Source organism: Stomoxys calcitrans, chromosome 4 (assembly GCF_963082655.1).
Source record: "Stomoxys calcitrans chromosome 4, idStoCalc2.1, whole genome shotgun sequence".
Taxonomy (NCBI): Eukaryota; Metazoa; Arthropoda; class Insecta; order Diptera; family Muscidae; genus Stomoxys; species Stomoxys calcitrans.
Genome location: NC_081555.1, coordinates 6,539,152 through 6,561,342, shown reverse-complemented (window position 1 = coordinate 6,561,342; position 22,191 = coordinate 6,539,152). Strand labels below are relative to the sequence as shown.

Here is a 22,191-nt window from a genome sequence, read left to right as displayed (position 1 = left end):
TATGCATAAAGTGGTGTTTGTGGACTTCAAATATTTCAAAAGCTATACATTACATCCAATGAAAATAAATAAATTCCCTATACATCTAGTTGATAACTTCAATAATCAATATACTACCCTTATACAGCCTTTAAGCATACAACCACATCTCGCATTGAACTCTCAATTAATGTAAATCTCTTAAACACACAAAACTAGTCCTCAATGTAATCGTTCCAACTTATGTGTTGTGTTGTGTTCTTGTGATTTTTTATTTGTTTGATCTATTAGTTGTAATAGATAGAAAAGAAATTGCTGGTTTATAGTTTCATTCCATAATTTTCTAATTCATCACCAAGACTATCTTTAAGGCAGTCATATAATAAAATCTTTAGATTTTTAAAAGGTAAACCCTACACCAGTTTTTATTGACAAAAAAAAAAGGATTTTCAAATGAACTACACTACATTTCTTTAGAACCAAAAACAACCTAATGCAATAGAATATTTTGAATGCACACAAACAAAACATCAGTAGCAGTGAACCTGATTCCAAAATTTTTAAAACTTATTTCAGAAAATGATGAGTAAATTAACAATTGATCAAAACAGACAAATAAAAAAAATAATTTTATTGAATAGTAATCAAGCGTCAATTGGCCTTTGAGTCAATTTTTTTATAGAAGCTATCAATTTATAGAAAAAGACAAAATGTAAAGTTAAAAAAAATCCATATTATTCTTCCCTTTGCTTGAAGTGATATGTTAACGGGACTCGGGTGTGAAAAGTATGTTTTATTATTAGTCGTTATATATTTTGGAGCAGTTGCCACAGTCAGTATACATTAGAAGATGTGGGTTATATTAGGTTTAGTGACGTGCAGTCCCAAACCGATAACCTAGTAAAAGGGAGTACAGGAAAAGGATAGGTAGGACACGCATATCAAAATACGCCTGCATGAAAAGGGTGATTTTTTAGGAGCTATAGGAATGTTAAAAAAAAAACATATAAAATTCATAAAATCTTTATTTGAATCGATAGTACGGTCGATATAATTTAATCTTTGAAGATTATTTCATGCAAATCTTGTACGTGACTGCGCCTCAAATGGTCCATCCGCTTAGTCCAATTTTGCCATACTCTTTCCAACATTTCAGCCGGTATCTCACGAATAAATGCTTCAATGTTGTCTTCCAATGCGTCGATTGAAGCCAATTGACCGGTCCCGAAAAATAAATAGTTCACCAAACTCGCCCGTGCTGTGTGGCACCGTCTTGTTGAAACCCCGTGTCATGCAAGTCAAGCTCTTGCATTGTGGGACAAAAAAAGTTGGATATCATCTCATGATAGCGCTCACCATTCACAGTTACGTTACGATTTGCATCATCTTTAAAGAAGTACGGTCCAATGATACCACCAGCCCGTAAACCGCACCAAACTGTGACTTTTTCTGGATACATTGGTAGCTCTTACAATTCTTCTAGCTGACCTTCCCTCCAAAATCGACAAATCTACAGTGATCAGTATGAGAAATTCTTCTATTGCTCTGTGCATGAAGGCAAACAGTTCATTCATACTTTTTTGGCTTACGCCAGGCCAGGGACTACTTTCATCATGAAATTGTGATAGTTAATGTCAATCTTTTGCCAAAATATGATATTTTCGTTCAACAAGGAAATACATAATTTACAATAGAGAGATTTCGAATGATTTTACTCATTCAAATATGCGGTAATTCGGCCACAGAGTTCTGGTAATTCGGCAACAATTCCCAACTTGACACCACTTACGCACTCTGTTTTACTGAGTTCAGCAATACGATAAAAGGGATATATGTGATATTAACAGCCGCATATTTGTCTGCTATCTAATTTCATGTAGGGGTTATGGCCTCATCGTGCTTATTGTAATTCCTATTGGGAATGCGTATTCTAAATTTCTATTCCCAAAACGGTTTTCAGAATTGGCAAGTGGTTTGAGAACCTTTTCATCACTTCCTGGGTATTCCTGTCCTTCTTTAACATACCGACTTACCTCAGCGCAACCTTCTCATCCCAAGTTCATGCTGACTTGGGTTCGTGGTTCGCTTGGAGTTTATTTAGTGATAATGGCCTCATCGTCCTTATTGCAATTCCTATTGGGAATGCGTATTCTAAATTTCTATTCCCAAAACGGTTTTCAGAATTGGCAAGTGGTTTGAGAACCTTTTCATCACTTCCTGGGTATTCCTGTCCTTCTTCAACATACCGACTTACCTCAGCGCAACCTTTGTTCAATGGTTTCGATAACACATACATAAGTTAATTATCCAGTCTGCGGTATAGATCTGAAAGATTCCATTTATCCAATATCCCATTATTTCCTCAGTGCAACCCTCAGCGCAACCTTTGTTCAATGGTTTCGATAACGCACATATAAGTTCAGCATCCAGTCTACGGTATAGATCTTATATTACCCTCCCTCTTCTGCTCTGTAATAGACATAGCGTCGTCCTACCAACCGTCTGTTTTGAAAATGTATGTGCAGTGTAACTAACCGGTGTAGGGTCAGCCTTTTAAAACTAAATATGTACACACATCTACTTATATAAAATCGGTTTTAGTTTTTCCTTAAAAACAAGAATTAAACTCCTTGACAACTTAAAATTCTTAAAAAAAAATTAATATTATTTTATAAAACTTAACCTGAAATTGGCAATCCTTTAAAGTTCCCATACAAACCATATCTGGCCTCTTTCTTATAAAAACCCACAACACTTTACATAAAAAATACTGAACACACACAATCAAATCAATATCGTAACAAGTTTTCAAAACAGTAAGTACTCAGTAAAAAACAACATCGAAAAATAACAACAAAAAACCAAGTTTTTCTTTAAGTTTTTTTTTTTTTAAACACCAAAAACAAACTTTTGGACACCGTATAAGAATATTGAATTTCTTACTCAAATAATTTTTTCTCTACACAATTAAAAGAAAACACCCTCAAATATATCAAACTTTTCAACCATTTTTCGCTAGAGTTTTGCCAGTAGTTTGTAGCTTAAAATAAATAAACCAAAAGCAGCAAATGCTTAATTTTTACTATTCAACTTAAAGCTTTTATCTTAAGTGGTATATTTTTTGTAAGATTCTGCCTAGTGATAAAACAAAATATTAATGCTTTTTCTTTTCTCTTTGCATTTGTGCGCGTGCGTGCGTGTTCGTTATTTTACTTGGTGGATCCACAGATCACAAGGATAAATTCATTGATCACGAATTGCCCCGATGGAATTTCACCGATTTTATGCACTCCTTCATGATAGTGTTCCGTGTGCTGTGCGGTGAATGGATAGAGTCCATGTGGGACTGTATGTATGTGGGCGATGTCTCCTGTATACCATTCTTCTTGGCTACTGTGGTCATCGGCAATCTTGTGGTAAGTATCTTTGCCGTGAGTTAAGAAAGCGAGCTTTCGATTTGGAAAATGCTTGTGTTATACGTTTGAACTTTGTTATTAACCTGATGTTTCTTTCGATATTTCTTGTATCTCTTGAATAGGTTCTTAATCTTTTCTTAGCTTTGCTTTTGTCCAATTTCGGTTCATCTAGTTTATCAGCACCGACTGCCGACAATGATACCAATAAAATAGCAGAGGCCTTCAATCGTATTTCTCGTTTTAAGAACTGGGTGAAACGTAATATTGCCGATTGTTTTAAGTTAATACGTAATAAATTGACAAATCAAATAAGTGACCAACCATCAGGTGAGAGGATCAACCAGATCAGTTGGATTTGGAGCGAAGGTTTTTATCCACTTGTTTTTTACTACTCTACTACTACTACAACTAAGTACTCGTAATACTACTTAATCCCCCCACTATACCAAAAAAAAAACCAAAAACAAAAACCTCAAATCAATCAATTTTTAAAAATACCTCTACTACTCAATTCAGTTCAGTTCCGAATATGTTCAAAATTTAGACTCAAACTCGTATTTAACTTAAAATTGCTCAGTACTCGTACTAGTGTTGTTTCAATTCAACTTCAGTTACGTTTAGATTGAACACACACAAATCAGAAAAGTAATCAAACAGTAATTCCACTTTGGGCCCCCTTGGTCTTCTTGGCCTTGGCCTATTGGGCTGGGGGTGGCTGACTATGTAACTCAAGCATTTTTTCCTAGCCTAGTTTGACACATATTCGCCAAAATCCATAACTTTCAATAACAGTAATGAGTTGCTTGACTTGAAGATATATATTTTGAACAAAACACGTAGTACCAAACGGTTAATGTAGAAGTTTGTTGTTTCATATATCTGTATACTGTATTTTAAAATCCATCCAAGTAAAGAATTTCGAATAATATTAATGAACTTCAAATGTGTTTGGCGTGTGTACAAACAGTACCGGCTCAAAGCATTATGACCGATGGAAAGAAGAAAGAAACAAACAACATGCATATATTATTGTACTACTACTACTAGTGCTATGCAAATGACACTTTAGGGAGGACACTGACACGGGATTCCAAGACGTTAGGCAAACACCCCCAAAAACTCTTGATACTCTCACACACGGGCTAAACGACATTGCAGATCACACATTCATTATATTTTCCTAGAGGATATTTCTATAATCATGATTTTGACAATATGAAGAATAACATTTTTGGACCCATAAAACTTTAACCCCCATAAAACTTGTATTCCCCACTGAGGCACATTTAAAGAAAAATGATGCTTATTGGAAAGATAGCTTTTGTAAAGGAGCGTTGAATATTTCTGAGTAGGTACAGTTGCATCTGTTTATCAATCTTTTAAAAGTTGTTCCAAAATTGCTCAGTAAATACATTACTACACCCTTTAAGAGCTCTACCGGCAACACAGAATAACATTAATAGGGCTTATTTTCTTCCACGAGTTTATTATACAAATTGACAAGACTTTCTCAGTATTTAAGGAATTCTACGAAAGAAAAAAAAAGAAAAGACGTCAGTTAGTACTAACATTAAAATACCATTCTTGTTGAACAATTCATCTTTTGCCTTAAAGAGTTTTTTTTTAAACAACACAACAAACATTACGTAACAGAAAAAATTAGCTTACAGGTAAAATCGTTTCCTTCATGATGTTTGAACATTAATAGGGGTATTTTATTTATCCATTAAGCGGATTTTCTCGCTTAGTTTGTGTGGAGAAAAATGCTATCCCCGATTAGCTAAGCGGCTAATATTATCGCAGTTTATTAAAACATATGGCGGCATCATTCAATTTGAATGACAAAACTAAAAGGAGAAGAACGCAACATGTTTATTCAATGATTAAACGTTCTAGAGTGACAAATCACATTTATGAATTCCGAGAAATCTTTATACATAAAATTTATTTTGTTTGTTTTGTAGATATTTGATTTTTTATTTGGCAGCACAAAGTTAAAGCACAAAGCATTCAATTGGAAGAGCGTTTAATTTATCCATAAGCTAGTGAATCCTCCAAACTGGTAAATAAAACAACCTAAATATCTTATACAGCTTTCATATGTCAAAGAGCATTAAGGCACATTCTGTAATACAAACATTGTCCACATCGTCTTTATTGAATGATGGCTGCATCTTTCTTCTAAAGTGTAATAAGCAATTTTTTAAATTTATTGGAGATAATGAAAATCCCAGCTAAGGAAAATCTTTGTTCTGTGTTACTAATACTGTATGATGGCAACATCTTTCTTCTAAAGTACAATAAGCCAAAAAACATCAAATGCGACCTGTACCTTGATTACAAGAATACATGGACAGACAGACAGACGGACATAGCTAAATCGAATCAGAAAGTGATTCTAAGCCGATCCGTTTACTTATCGATGGGTCTAGCTCTTCTCCTTCTTAACGTTGCAAACAAATGTACAAATCTATAATACCATGTACCACAATGGTGGTGTAGGGTATAAAAATCTCAACGTAAAAAATCCCTTTGCAGACAATCTTTTTTCCAATTAAAGTTTATTTTCCAAACATTTTTCATTCGTTCATTTAATTTTTGAATCCAGAGTCATTTCTTTTAACAAGTAGTCCAGCTGTTCTTTCGATATTTCTATCAGCCAAATAAGCGCTCTAAAAATTGACTTAGAACTACTTAAGTTTAAGTCTTCGGACATGATTTTTGTGAAAGCCTTCGCACAGCTGACTATTATCTTAGCTGACCGTCTAATATTCTTAAGACCCAATTGATTGTTTTCAGAATCTACTGAACTCCGTCCTTTGACATTTGTTGCCGGTTTATCGGCCCTTCAGCCTGTTCGTAGTCAAATCACTAAATAATCTTCGGTCTAATTTATTTCTGTTTTTTTGTGGAATTTAGTATTGTCTGGGAGAATCCATGCTGTTTTGCCAATTTTTTGATCTACAACAAAAAAGTTTTTAACTTAAAAAATTTTTTCATCTAATTGCTTCAATTGCCATTTCCGACCTTTCAAAACGATTTTTTATTTATGTATTTGTTTTTTGTTTTGTGAAAATTTCTCAATTGAATGTTAATTGTGTTCCGTATCATCAGTATCTCTACGACTTATTTGCAACTTAATTCGTTTGTCTTTACAACAACATTTGAAGTTGTTGTTCGTTTGAGACCATTTATGCACAAAAGCCGATTAAATACCTCATCAAGAAGTGCCTTTAATACCTCATTTAATGCGTCCTGCATCATCCATGCCTTTAAAGCCAAATTTGTTTTTAGTTTTGAAACATTTCTTCACTATAAGTGAAATCGTCCTCATCACCAATCATTACATAAGGGGTCACTAATGTAAAAATTCTAATTTACCTCCGTAAAGCATTCCGCACCATCACTGACTTTACCACGATATTTCAAGTTTATGGACCAATCTTTCCTTATTGTTTGACTTTTAGACATTTATATACAAGTGGTTTGGACGTTTGCAGCGTTCCGCATCATCAGTGTCTTAACGACCAAATTTGAAGTTTGCCATTGCAACGTTTGATTGTTGTTTGTTTAAAAGGAATTTATTTACAATGAACGATTGTTTAGCCATCAAGAAGTGAAACCTTATCTGCTTAAACCAGTGGTGTGCAGATGCAGTTGCAAATTTTGCCCATGAACATTCCACCAAGGAACAGGGACAAATGCACACACACTAATACACAAAAGTTGTGTACGTGTACAAGAACATAAGCCCGTGGGCTTGCAAATAGTTTGCATATATGTTAGAGTGCCCTATACTGATTCAAACCTTAGACTGAGAAAGTCTTCAAAATTGACTCTCATAATAAGCTAGGCACATTAATGATAGTTCTTCTGTATTATTCAGTATTTTTGGTTTTTCAGGCATAAGTTAAAAAAGGTCAAACATCTTGTAAGAAATTTTGCATTTCTCACCAAAGGGATTACCTGTTTCCCTTATGTTCCCCTCAAGTTCCTCTTTAGGGAAATGCTGCAATGTCAATTTAGCCTAGACCCCCGTTAGGCGTCAGTTATTCGATTTAAGGCATACCGCTATGGTCGTCAGACACAGTTATCAACACTCACACAGATATTCTAGATGATCCAACGCAATTTTTAGCAAGCCTCAAAAGGAAGTCAGACGTTTAACAGGATCAACTCACTTCAACTCAGCCACAACAACTAGCCCTCGTCAAAACTGCGCGACATCAACACAAAAATCAAAAAGACATCCAAGGAAGACTACGAACTCAAACAGATAACGCCCTTCCCCTCAAACAAGAGCTAGAGTCATTAGGACCTTAATGTAGATTATACATCAATATTTTTTTTTTATAAAAATCAATTTCCAATATATAAACATCGGCCATAATATTTTAACCAAGTACTGTATATAGAAATCTAAATTTATAAACAAAAACCAACATAAATTTAAACCAAGGCACATTTGTGGATCTTTAGCAACCAATAAGAATTCGAAAGTAAAATTTTAATGTCTGTGTGATTCTTTTTAGAATAGTTGTCACAACTTTAAATTTTCCTTTATTTCAATTTTTAAAAACAAAAAATTATTTTAAAAAAACCAATTTGGAACGAAGCCTTGATTTTGTGTTTTTAAGAAGTTTGAAATCCCTTAAAACAAAGCATTTCTTCTTAGTGATAGCAAACAACAACAACATTTCTAAATCTCTTTCATTAAATTTTTATTTATATAATTTTGATTTTCCCATATCTCTTCTCATGCTATGAGCTAGTGTTTTGAGTTTCTCTTGTTGTTGTTGTTGTTATTTCCAAAAACAAAATTTAGTACTACTCCTAATACTCCCACATTTAAATTTGAGAAAATATATACCCAAAACAAAAACGTATTATTTTAGTGGTAACAATCGAAGTAAACCAAAATTTATAAACCAAATAGTAAAACAGTGGATTTTACCCTTCTCATTTGTTTCAGATCATATATATATATATATATAAATACAATAAATATATAATTTATATAGCATATATATATTTATATATAGTGTATAATTTGTGTTGATATTTTGTTGTTTGTTCGTTTTATGTTCCTAAAACTGTTGTTTGTTCAAATTGTATTTTGAGTTATGTTTAGTAATCTAACATTTCACTTAATACTAATATTAACTTATTAAATCGTGTAAAAACTAAAATATATGTATGTGTTAACATTATTGTTCATTATTTCCCTTAGTTATTTACTTTGAGTTGTTTACTGTGTGTGTGTGTGTTTTAATGTAGTCAACAAAAAAATGTTCTTCAATGTGGTACGCCAACGAAAGCTGTATAGTTGTCCGTATATAGAACAACTTATATAGAAGCCCCATATCGCTTGTAATACCAAATATTGTAGCCACCGTGTGCCATTACACCATACCAAAAACATGTTTACCAAATTGTCTTCACTAATTTGAATGTGTTAGGTTTGGTTTTAGTGTCAGTCTGCAATAAGACTCACTGAAACATTTCCGTTCATTGTGATTTAAAAAAGAACAGGACTGGACAAGTCAAAAGAAGAACACAGAATTCCGACAATTCCTTAAAGAAATGAGCACCTTATGTGAAACTCCTACTGCTTGCTAGTCCGGGACACACACGAGGTAATGAACCGATGTAGACCATACTTGACATAGTTGATGATCAAACCAAAACGCAAATTGCAAATATTGCCCATGAACATTCCATTAAGGAACAGGGGCAAACTTCTCACCTTGATCTTGCCTGCTTGCGCAGCAGTTCAGTTTTGGCATTTTTATCCAAGCGCCAGTTCCTGAATGCCACCTCTTTCGATCTGATAGCATCTCTGCGTGTCTGGTTAAACCAACTTTTGTCGTCTGATTTAGCCGTTATAGTCTTAACTGGAATAAATGCCCTCATTCCATTTAAAATTATCTTCTTAATCAGCAGCAGTAGTATTTATATCGTCATCTAGAAAACAAATTTTCCAATTAAAATGCTGAAAGAATCCACGTGCTTTTTCGTATTAAAATATTGACCGCTTCGGAACTGGGGAGGAAGTAGTACGAAATGCAGAATACGAAAAAGATGCTGAAACAATGCAGTAATCGGCATTACCAAGAGGTGCAAGACTATTAACTTCATACATTTCAGGGTTTAAATTTATACCAACTTTCAGTTATTTTCACTTATTCTATATGGTAGTTTTCAACTAATATAGTTTAAACCTCAACATAGAAAGAAGGTTGCCAATAAGAGAAAAACATTGAAAATCTCCAGTTTCCGACACACAAATCTTTTCGGTATCATTGCCGATGATCTAATCTGAAATCTAATACTAATATTCCAAGTGTTTACACTTTATACAGCTCTTCACTCTCACCTCCTTCTGTTTTATGGTATTAAACCACTTTGAAGAACATTCGTTACAATCGGCCATAATGGTTATTATAATTTTTTGTAATATACAAGCCGATTTGAACATATTTGTTCCCCTTCCCCATTTTGTAATATAAACACAGCTACTACAAATTATACGTTAATATTCCCACACATTAACAAAGTATCTCATATCACACATCATAGATAATCAAAACCACCAAAGCATTGTTATCAGTTATTAGTTAACGATTCAGTTGTGTTATCTTTTTATCTATAGAGAGTAATAAAATATCACTTCATAATATGCATCACTCATTCATTATGCATCAGCGAATATTACCCCCCAAAAAAGAATAAAAATCTCACCCACTAAAACCTCACTCTAAAAGTCGATGTTGTGTCTGTTGTCAAATTTAAAAAAGAATTGAAAAAAAACAACAAAATCCATATATGTGTACTCGTATTCCAAAAACAAAAATTTTTTTTGTTCAAAAATGAAACAATTGTTTGTTAATGAATTCTTTTCTCCTTATACCAATGTTTTATTTTCATATGCGCCAACATCATATTTATTCGCAAACTAAAAATGTAAAAAAAAACGCATAAAATTGGTTGCAACTACTTGCCCTAATATTAACAAACAAACAAAATTGACTAAAAAAAATCTAACAACTATACAACATCTGAACAAACCATGATTTCAAATCGACGTATCCTTCAATACAAAAAAAAATAAATAAACACAACGAACTTTTGAATTGTATCAAAACTCAACCATTCAATGTTCGTCGTTGTTGCTTCTTCGTTCGTTCGCTCGTTCGTTCGTCCTCATGGCATCATATATCTATATATAAAAATACTCCTCCCCTTCAACAACTATTATCTTCTTCTCATAACATCCATATCATCATCGCTACCCAAATTGGACTGCTTTCAAAATCGTGTAACAAAAAACCATTTTCATTTAAAAAAATAAAAAACCAAATTACCAAAATCAAAATGAAATGGATACGTTAGGCAAAGGGGTTTGTCGTTGTATATCTGCAGAACATGGCGATAATGAACTGGAGTTGGGTCATGACGAAATAATGGGCGATGGCCTGATCAAGAAGGGTATGAAAGAGCAAACCCAGCTGGAGGTGGCCATTGGCGATGGCATGGAGTTCACCATACATGGGGACATGAAGAACAACAAGCCCAAGAAATCAAAATTCTTAAATAACACAACGGTAAGTTTTTCAAAGCAGCTCTGCGATCGCCTTGCTTTTGTACTATGTGTGATGTGTGAGTACTTGGACATTTCATCATTTTGTTTTTACTACCCTCCCTCCCTGCCGCCGCCACCACCATTAGATGATTGGAAACTCAATAAACCACCAAGACAATAGACTGGAACATGAGCTAAACCATAGAGGTTTGTCCATACAGGACGATGACACTGCCAGCATTAACTCATATGGTAGCCATAAGAATCGACCATTCAAGGATGAAAGTCACAAAGGCAGCGCCGAAACTATTGAAGGCGAAGAGAAACGCGACGTCAGCAAAGAGGACCTCGGCCTCGATGAGGAGCTGGACGAGGAGGGCGAAGGCGATGGTGATCAGCTGGATGGTGACATCATCATTCATGCCCAGAACGACGATGAGATAATCGACGATTATCCAGCCGACTGTTTCCCCGATTCATACTATAAGAAGTTTCCAATCTTAGCCGGCGATGAAGATTCGCCGTTTTGGCAAGGATGGGGCAATTTACGACTGAAAACTTTTCAATTAATTGAAAATAAATATTTTGAAACAGCAGTTATCACTATGATTTTAATGAGTAGCTTAGCTTTGGTAAGTTTTTCACGTAAGATCTCCTGGTTAATACCCATTCTCCAGCGAGTTTCTTACATACAATGTTCATTAATTGTTGTTAACAAAACCAAAAAACAAAAGATACTAACAAAAAAATGCTTTGTAAATATCAAAGTAGTTTCTAAAAAAAGAAAAAACTGTACCAAAGTTGTATGACCTTTTTGAAATTTTAGCAAATATTTAGAAATTTTAGTTGTTGGCTTAAATCCTTAAACAAAAAAAAAATAACACCACATTCTATTTTATTTGCTTACGATTTCCGCTTATAGAAATCAATCAAACAAAAAAGAATGTCTTTTTTCAAAAAAAGAGACGCACATAATGCCAAAGGCCTTCCACTCGGGCATACAACAACGCCTGGAAAAACACCAACCAAAAACAAAAAAATGACTTCAACTGGCCACTGGGGGTTGAGAGAAATTTTAAAGATTTCCTTCAGCCCCTGGTTACCCAGGGTGTTTTTGTTGTTGTACGCCCGAACTGGAAACGCTTAACCTGTAATTTGCTTATTATGCCTAAAAGCTTTAAGCAAAACTTAGCCTCCCCAAAAAAGCTTCAATAATTTTGTCTTCAATTTCTTTGAAAATTTTTCTTTAAAATGTTTAACACCATAGCGTTACGAAGTTGCCTTTTGTCCTTAAACAAAAACAAAAAACAAAAAAAAAACTAACAAGTTAAAGTTCAATGTTGTTCTAGATGTTGTAATTTATGTGTTATCGCTTATCATGCTAAGAGAACAGAGTTACTAAACTTTTGTATGTTTTGGAATTCTCTTTCTATCATCCTCCTCACCAACAGGCCTTAGAAGATGTTCATTTACCTGAACGACCCGTAATGCAGGATATCTTGTATTATATGGACAGGATATTCACCGTGATATTCTTCCTGGAGATGTTAATCAAATGGTTGGCGCTGGGCTTTAAAGTTTACTTTACCAATGCCTGGTGTTGGCTTGATTTCGTGATTGTCATGGTAAGTTATAACGTTTGCCATTTTCAACAAAAATCTTTAATATTTTCAAAATAATATAACAAACCACCAACACATACCTTAAAGCGTTAAAAAAAGAAATCTACACTGAAAAAAAAAAAAAACAATACAAAAACGGACTGCCAGGACTGACTGATTGATTTACCAATGAGGACGCTATGCAAAAAAAAAAACGACTTAACTGTAATAAAAATTTTTGTATTATAATTATTACTTGATTTTGTCTTAACCAACTTTGAGTTTCTAGTTAATTTCGTTTTTTTATACTTAGTTTAATTTAAGTTGAAACTTTAGTTAAAGTTCAGTTGAAAAAATCTTTGAAATTTAAAAAAAAAACTTAGTTAAGCCTAGCTAGTGTTTTATATATTGAAAACCAAAACCATATAAGAATATTTACTTAGCTATTAATCATAACAACAAAAAACATTATAGCTCATTATTAAAAAGTTATATACATTTTATATATTGTATTTATATCTTTATACATATATGTACTTAAATTCATATATACCAAACGAAACCCTAGTAATCAAAAATTGATTTAATTTTAATTTGAATACCACCCGTATGCTTAGCTATCGCTTATAAATTTGGTCGCCGTATGGTCCGGCTTAAATGACATAGCCGTATTTAGATCTATGCGCACGCTGCGTGCTTTAAGACCCTTGCGCGCTGTCTCTAGATGGGAGGGTATGAAAGTAAGTAAACCAAGAAGAAAATATCTAAGCCATACTATCTAGGCTCTGTCTGATATATAAAAAAAAACCAAAAACAAACAGATTAACAATTCTTCTTCCCTCCAAGAAACTAATCTTAACTAATCCCCCAAAAATTAAATGTTGTATTGCCACCCAAAACATCATATAAGTGTTGGTGTTATTGCTAATGTACTATAATACTATAAACTATACTCTTTGGACTGAAACTTAAACTATCAATAAAAAAACCGACATCGGACATAAATTAAAAATATACATAAATGGCGAATTACGTTATTGATGTTTTCCAAATTTTAAAAACTGGCAAAAATCAAACTTTTAAAAAACTCAAAAAAATTATCTAAATTTTTTACCGTCCTCCGGTCTTCGATAAAATGTGGTTTAATTGCATTTTGTATTATTGCAATGCACGTAATGTACTGTATATGCCAATTTATTCTCTTGAAACTGTAGTTTCCAGATAATATAAAAAATGCATACTTTTAGGCACTTGCTTAATGTACAGCCGGGAACAGATTTTATGATGTATGTGCCTTAAGTCTTTTGTTTAATTCGAACATTTTTCTACAAAATTATTGAAATTTCAATATTTTTTTATAAATCCCACCAAAATACAATGTTTTTTTTTTTACATAACTGACTTTTGCAAGGTCTAAATACAAAATAGACTGATGGTTCAAAAAAAAGTTTCAAACCTATAATTCCATCTGATAATGTGTCTTAAGTCTTTTGTTTAAGTCAAACAATTTTCTACAAAATTTCAAAAATTTTAATATTTTTTTTATAAATCCCGCCAAAATACAATGTTTTTTCCATAATTGACATTTGTAAGATCTAAATACATATTATAATGAAAATAAAAAAAGCTTCCAACCTATAATTCCATCAAAATAGACTGATAATTTAAAACAAAATTTCTAACCTATAATTCCATCAATATTGACAATTTCATTAAATAAAATAAATCTATTTTCCTAGAATACTGTGACTACTCCGACTATCAACATTTTGACCAAACTATTACACTAATTTTACACTACTAGTCCCCCTATAAATACTATAAACCCTTTTCAATGTTAAGTGTTAAACGTAAAAGATCTGTTAAAAAAAAAATTTCTTTATAATTCCTTCTTAACTTGATACTTGGCAAGTTGCTTAAACCTACTTTTTAATTCTCTTTTCTTTCTATCTGTTTCAATGTAAAATCCTTAACGAAACAATTGTAAAATCAACTTAAAACTTAAATATTCTACAAAATGTCCCTTGTATTGCCAAAAAAAAAGAAATATTCTGTCCCATCCAGAAGAAAACAAAAATATTAGTACATATATATTGAAAATATTAGCCTTATTGAATGTTGTATTCTACGCATAATTAAATGTGTGAATTTTGTAACACAAAGAACATATGTATGTGGTGTTGCCAAATTTTAATCTTTCTCTCTCTCTCTATATCTATCTCTGCTCATAACAAGGGTTATTCATTAATTCATGGTGACTAATTGGTAAATTAACGACATTTAAATATAAGGAGCATGAGCTAATTGGTGGTAAAAATTTTTCAAGCTAAATTAAATAAAGCAAAAAAAGAGTAAGAAAATAACAAGAATTTTAAAAAGAAAAAAGAAAATAAAATAAAGAAAAATAACATAACATGAAAATGAAAAAACAATATAAAATCATATTAAATAAAATGCATCATACCAAAAACTACAAAACAAACAAGGCAAAAAATTAAAAATAAGTTCTTAAATTAAATATTATACAATGAAGTTAAAAAAATATAAGAAAATAAAATAAAAATAAAAATTATATAAAAAAAATGAGAAATTTAAATAAGTACTTAAATGAAATAAATTAAAATAGACAAAAATAAGGTAAATTTAGATAAAGTAAAAAAATTAAAATAAAATAAAGTAAAACCTGTAAAAATATGCTAAATTCGTCCGGGCCGAATCTAATCTACCCTCCACAATGGATTCATATGTGAAGTTGTTTGCACGGTTTCTCGAAGGCAGAAATTGAAAAGTGATAATCTGCACATATGCAGCAATAAATCCCATGTTTTTTTATGTATTTGGGTAAGAACTGTCTCCTTTAGGTGCCCAAGACGTCAAATCGAGATGTAGGGTTAAATGGGAGCTATATCAGAATATATATCGTTTCGGGCCATACTTGTCATGAATATTGGGGATCATAGCAGAAATCATTGAGTAAAATTGCAGCAAAATCGGATAAGAATTGCGCGCTCTAATGGCCCAAGGAGTCAAATGGGGAGATTGGTTTATATGGGAGCTATATCAGGCTATGAACCAATTTGGACCATACCTAACAAAGTTGTTGGAAGTCGTAACAAAACGCCATATGCAAAATTTCAACCAAATCGAATAAGAATTGCGCCCTCTAGAGTTTTAGACAATCAAATCGGTAGATTAGGTTATACGGCAGCTATAACAGATTATGAACCGATTCGGATCATACTTGGCACAATTGTTTGAAGTCAAAACAAATTGCCTTATCCACAGTTACAGCCAAATCGCATACAAATTGTGCCCTCTAAGGTCTCGAAAAGTCGGTAGATATGGCAGCTATACCAAAACATGGACCGATATGGCCCATTTACTATTCCAACCAACCAACCTACTCTAATAGGAAGTATTTGTGCAAAATTTCAAGCGCCTAGCTTTACTATTTCGAAAGTTAGCGTGCTTTCCACGTATAGAAAGACGGATATACGGACGGACATGGCTTAATCGACTTAGAATGTCGAAGCGAGCAAAATAAAATAATCTTTAGGGTTTCAGATCAATATTTTCCTGTGCAACAAACGGGATGACGAGACTACTTATTTGAAAGACCAAAAGTATTTCAATTCTTCTATTTATTATGGTTGCTTATTATGGCTGGTCAATGAATATATTTACGTTATTTCACCCAAAGGGAGTGAGCCGAGCTTATGACCATGAGAATGAATATCACCAGAAATTGAAGGATTTTAATTGAATACTGAATACTGAATTGCCAGACAACAAATGGATTTGATCGCAGACAACATCCCTACGGCATACATTTCTAGCGTGATGAGTGCTATTTTTAGTAACATAGTGTTGCTCTCTAATCTCCGGTATGTCGGGCCTACAGTTCATTGCTTGATAATTTCCAGTGTCAAACATTCCTTTTCCTTTCGCAATTCCTAATGAAAATGGGATATTGGATTTTAATTTTGGCTACCATAAGCCAATTCCTGCAGACTTTGGCTGAATATTTCAATATCGCTTCTATTTTTCTCTGTGAGATTGAAATGTTTCAAATGACTGCCTTATTCTCAGCTTCAATTGTCTTTAGTTCACAAACTTCCCCAATGTGCTGCGCCTTTACCTGTTATATTTTTGTTTATGTTCTTGTTTTTTCTTTTATTTGGAGTTTCGCAACTGGATATACGCTCACAACTTCTTTGTGTATATTCTTTCTATTTATTATGGTTGTATAGTCTTTCTATTTATTATGATTGCCTTTTTTCATGCAGTCCTGAAACTGACATCGGTTAAATGGCGATCCCCATTGCGCATACACTGATTAAGTCGATTTTTGAAATTCGTGTCCACTCTTTGCAGCATATAAATTGGTATGTTGGCCAAAGTGGCGCGAATGTTGTTCTTAACGAGTGCTATGGTTCGTGGTCGATCGACATAAACGCATATTTTGATAGCCTCTGCACTGGAAAAAACTACCCCGTCTTCAGGCAGACATCTGTAAGCCTTTTTAGTACGCTCCTGAATGTTACACTTAAAATTTCCACTTTCCTGTCCAAGTTTCCTCCTAACTCCATTGAGGAAACGTGTTGCGTCGAATTGGCCCATCTTCGTCTTTCTTGTTAAAAAGCAGAATTCAGTCTTCTTTGGGTTAACTTTGGGACCCCTAGGTCTAGCCAAGAACCCTTTTGGCACTTCTACATAGCTAATTCGGATCCTTACCCCTTCGAAGTATTATTACATTCAAATCCCTCCTCAGTGAATTCACTACAAACAATCCGCAGAAAGTGTTTGCGTTTGTCATCAGAATTTTCTCTATGAGAGTAGCCATTATCGTCAACTCACTTTGCCGTAGAAACTTCCCCCTAACCGCAATAGCCACCTCTTTGAGGTCTGGCACCTACTGATACATCTCTGTCGAACTTAAAATGCCTGTTGTAAAAAATCTTTAATAAAAAACTTTTATGGCATAAGTAACGCCTAATGTTTCCAGTTTTTATTCCCTACACCATTACTGCGGTGTATTATAACTTAGTGCATTTGTTTGTAACACCCAAAAGAAAAAAAGATAGACCCATAGATAAGTATACCGATCGACTCAGAATCACTTTCTGATTCGAGTTAGATATGTCCGTCTGTCCATATTAATTTGTGTACAAACTACAGGTCGCAATTTTCATCCGATCGTCTTAAAATATAGTACGGGCAAGTTTTCGGCCTAGAGACGAAGCCTACAGACACATCTATGTAGATCTGTAGATTCCAAGCGTGGCATAAAAAATCTTTAATTAGCAAATTGTTAATAAATAATTTTGTATGGCAATTCGGGATTGCCCAATAAATAATAATAATAATTAATTAAAAATACATAATAAATATGCTATATATAAAATATATTTTTTATATATAAATAATGTAAATGTAAATAAAAAACTAAGAAAATAACAAAAATAAATTATTGTATAATTTATTTTTAATTTCAAATTAGATCATGCTCTTTAATAAAAAAAACATATAGCTCACAAAATTGTATACAAAAAATTGTTTGTATTTTTATATAAATCAAAATTATATATTTTGAACAAAACCTATTGTCATGACATAGCATAAGTATGAGCTTTTGCATAGACAAACATTATTCGATTAACATGTAGTATCAACTCCAATTGCTCCTGCTTATGTTATGGCCCATGACTTATGGCCAATGAACAAGGGTCTTCCAGAAAAATATGTTGTAAATTATATAGTGCTGAAGTTAAATGTATATTTGTTGATTCTTTTTTTTAGGTATACTTAATGTTGTTGCTTCAGCTTTGTATAAAAACCAAATAAATATGTTGCTATATATGTTGTATAGTATTTACAAGAGATGGTATAGAAGTTAATATTATTATATTTAAATAGTAAAATAGATACTTGTAATTGTAGTAATGTAGCGTTATTGTACAAATGATATCTTTGATATATTTAGGCAATAACATAAATTATTAGTAGCTGTTATTAACACTTAGCATTAATTTTAAGTATAAGTATTTAAAAACAAAAATCTAGTAAAAACATTGTAAACAAATTTTTGCTTAGTCTTTCAAAAATGTTTAATCTTTCTCTCTCTCTCTTCTTCTCTCGCTCTTTACTTTCATAATTAGAGAGAGCTTAGAGTTTTATAAAAAATTTAGAACTAAAATTTAGAAAATTTTAACTTTCAACTCTCTGCTTTAGAGAGCCTAGAATTTCATTGACATTAGATAACAAATTTTGTAAAAAATTAAAGTTTTGTAGCTGTAAAATTTTAACAAAAAGTAGCTTTTATTCTCTCAAACCTCCCCCCTAATGGAAAATTCATTGTAAGACCTTTAGAACTTTGATACTACCTTAAACTCCCATGATTAGGTTTTCTTTTTCCTTTTGTACTCCTTCAAAAAGTATGAAAAAATCACTTCACCAACAACAGCCCAGTATAAAAGTTGTTAGACAACTTAACCCAGGGTCCAATTTGTACAAAATTTTTTTGTAATACCAAGGACCAAGTATGAAATCCCAAGCACCATGTTTTTATCTCTCTGAAAAACTAAAATGTTTCAAGTAAAACTAAATCCACTGTAAAATATATCCACCAAATTTACAAAAAAAAAATTATAAAGCAAAATTGAAAATTCGTTGCAAAATCCAAAAAAAAAATCCCCTCTCCCCTAAAGAGGTTTATGAAAAGATCGATTAATGTAATTAAAACAATTCAACAGCCAAAAGCAGCAAATGAATCGTATTGAAAAATCGATAATTATTACGCCTGCGCAGTGGTGGCAGTGTTTTACTTATAAAAAATTCCTAACAATTGATTATGAGAAATTCAAGAGATGAACAAAAATCGCTTGGTCTTGGGCAAAAAAACAAAAACAAGATTTGGAAAAAATTTTTCCCTCACTATCTCTCTCTCTCTCTCTATCCCCATGAAAATTTACATTTTATATTTTTCAAAATCCGAAAAACTACAAACAATTGAAGAAACTGGGAAATGTTAGCGATGTTGTAAACCGGCTTGATCCAGAAGTTATAACAATAAGGCCTTTTATTTTGTATATGCACAAAAACGACCACACAGCTACTTCTCCATTGAGTCCGGCAGCAAAGTTAAAGCAAAAATTTGTCAAAATTAAGGCAAACCAACCTAGTCGATTATTTATCTATCTAAACAACAAGCAAACAAACAAGGATATACAAGGATCTGCAATAAACAAATGCTTATTATTTTCTTTTTGTTATTTTCTCTGCAAAATCGCCCCTCTTTCGCCAAAAACATTGCAATTGTAAATACAAAAAAAAAACATTAAAATTGTATAAAAATTAATCAAAAATCAAAACATTGATAATTTTAAAAATCTTTCTTTTATGCTAAGCATTTGTTTATAACAGATCTGTTAAACATTATTAAATTCATATTCTAAGTAAGGTTATATTTCTTATAAGGCCCCTATACAGGCCATCCTAGGTCTATACTCTATGTATGTTAAGTCTTAGATGCTAAGCATATAATCTATGGAATTCGTATGAAGAATGCAAAAACACTTAGAGGCATTGGCTTCTTCCAGCGACTCTTTGTTACAAAAAGAACCGCTTAATTTGTTCTCTTTTTATAAACCAAATATGCTAAATGTGTTTCTCTTATATGTTCCATATAATCTTTATCATATATGTTCTGATGTATTGTGTTCAGTTTCTGTTTTAATTTTTAAGTTTAATTCTTTGTATTTGTTAGCTATGATTTTCTTTAATTTTTTTTTTTTTTGGTTTTCTCTCTATGTTCTGAAACCAAACCGACTTTTGAGGAGACTTTTGTGTAGGAAAAAAAACGTAACAATCCAACCACAAGAAACGCAATCAAATGCAGTTGCAAACAAATATAGGACAGCAAAGCTTTTTTTTCCCAAAAGGAATTTTGTCAAAATCAAAACACAAAAACGCTTTGATTTCTTAAAACCACAGAAATTTTTTTTCTTCTCACTCTATACAAAAAATCTCACAACCACAACCAACAATATTTGTTTTTAACGAAATTGACAAAATCTAAACAAAATCAATCCCCTCCAATTTTATGAAACCATCCATTTGGCAAACTAGGTGTCGCTTATCAACTTCGTTGCTTCACTTGCTGGAGCTGGTGGTATACAAGCCTTCAAGACTATGCGAACGTTAAGAGCACTGAGACCACTACGTGCCATGTCCCGAATGCAGGGCATGAGGGTACGTACTTTCTTTACACATCCCATAACATTTTCAATCAAATCGTCAACCAAATCAACTCACGGACTTATTTATACAACAAAAACAAAAAAACAACAACAACAATTATATATATCAAAAACCAAAAACAACAACCAACCACCCTTTTAATTAGTATTTCAGACCACCTTAATTTCAATATCAATAAAATGTTGTTCATTGAAATCATCCCTACCAAAATGCATTTAGTTTTGTTTTTTTTTTTTTGAAAACTTGTTAAATGACTTTCCTATTTTTTTAGTTTTGAATTTAGTCTAGTCATCATTCAAACATAATTTTTCAAAATAGTAAATCAACATTTTAGTAAATTTTTTCCTAGAAATGACCATTGCCTTGCCTTAAGAATCTCAACAACAGATTTGTAATATTTTTCTTGTTTTTTGATTTTTTTTTTTTTGAATTGTTTTAAAAAAGTTTTAGTTACTGAATGCTTTAAAGTTTTTAAATTTAATTTTGAATGCTTTTATATTGAAAATAAATTCTAGTAGAAAGCTTTACATTTTTAAGATATCAAAAAAAATCATCTCACATATGACTACAGATGACAAATATCGGTATCAAAGGGATATAAAAGACATTTTCTATTGACACAATCATAAATACAGTACTAACACAAGGTCAATTTGTTTAAATAAAATATTTAATCAAACGGCAAAAGTTTAAAAACTGTAATTAGAAATGTTTTGAAAGTAGCCCCAGGTTGGGCGCCAATTTAGGTAATGTAAAGAAAAATGCCTCACAGATTATATACTATAGATATCTGCAAATGCAAATGGAATGCGCGCAAATTCCCTAGGTTGGGCGCCAATTTAGGCCATTCATTAAAGGGATATTATTAAATTTCATAAACATTACGAAATGCCTCAAAAATAATATGTGAATAGAAACAGGATGGATACAAATGTCCCAATAAAAATTACATAAAGAAATTTTAAATATTCCAATTTATTTATGAATAGCTTCAGATAGAGCGATAATGCCACAGGTTGGCCGCCAATAAAGTTCCCACAATTTCAATTCAGTTATAACGCTTAATGCTTGGTTTCGAATACTGGGTAAAACATCAGGAAAAAAATGTATCGGTAGCGTACTCGGTTTACCAGTGAGTGAGTCGTGGTTTCGATTCCCACCGGAGGTAAAACATCAGGAAAAAAATGTATCGGTAGCGTGCTCGGTTTACCAGTGAGTAAGTCGTGGTTTCGATTCCTACCGGAGTTCTGGTCTGTCTCTATAGTGGTATCACAATGAATAGTCTAAGTGAGTCTGTTTAACTAATAGAATGTCATTCTAAACTAACCGAATAAACCCCTAGCTGGCAAATTTC

At 32.5% G+C, this 22,191-nt stretch overlaps 1 protein-coding gene and 1 long non-coding RNA gene across 43 annotated transcripts in view; one reads left to right on the top strand and one right to left on the bottom strand.

Moving 5' to 3' along the window:
- Window positions 1-22,191, bottom strand: part of LOC106082769 (uncharacterized) — a 241,901-nt gene that overhangs the window by 156,561 nt on the left and 63,149 nt on the right. The window lies entirely within an intron of this gene.
- LOC106082698 (sodium channel protein para) overlaps window positions 1-22,191 on the top strand; it is a 240,220-nt gene that overhangs the window by 164,927 nt on the left and 53,102 nt on the right. For 9 of the 40 annotated variants that reach the window (XM_059367549.1, XM_059367548.1, XM_059367568.1 and 6 more), the window contains 6 exons: window positions 3,208-3,395; window positions 3,518-3,761; window positions 10,818-10,999; window positions 11,124-11,609; window positions 12,429-12,602; window positions 13,196-13,318. In XM_059367549.1, the coding sequence (XP_059223532.1) occupies window positions 3,208-3,395; window positions 3,518-3,761; window positions 10,818-10,999; window positions 11,124-11,609; window positions 12,429-12,602; window positions 13,196-13,318 (1,397 nt within the window). Of the gene's footprint in view, window positions 1-3,207; window positions 3,396-3,517; window positions 3,762-10,787; window positions 11,000-11,123; window positions 11,610-12,428; window positions 12,603-13,195; window positions 13,319-20,705; window positions 20,829-22,191 lie in introns of all 40 variants that reach the window. The other 31 variants (XM_059367572.1, XM_059367558.1, XM_059367565.1 and 28 more) reach the window with 5 other exon arrangements.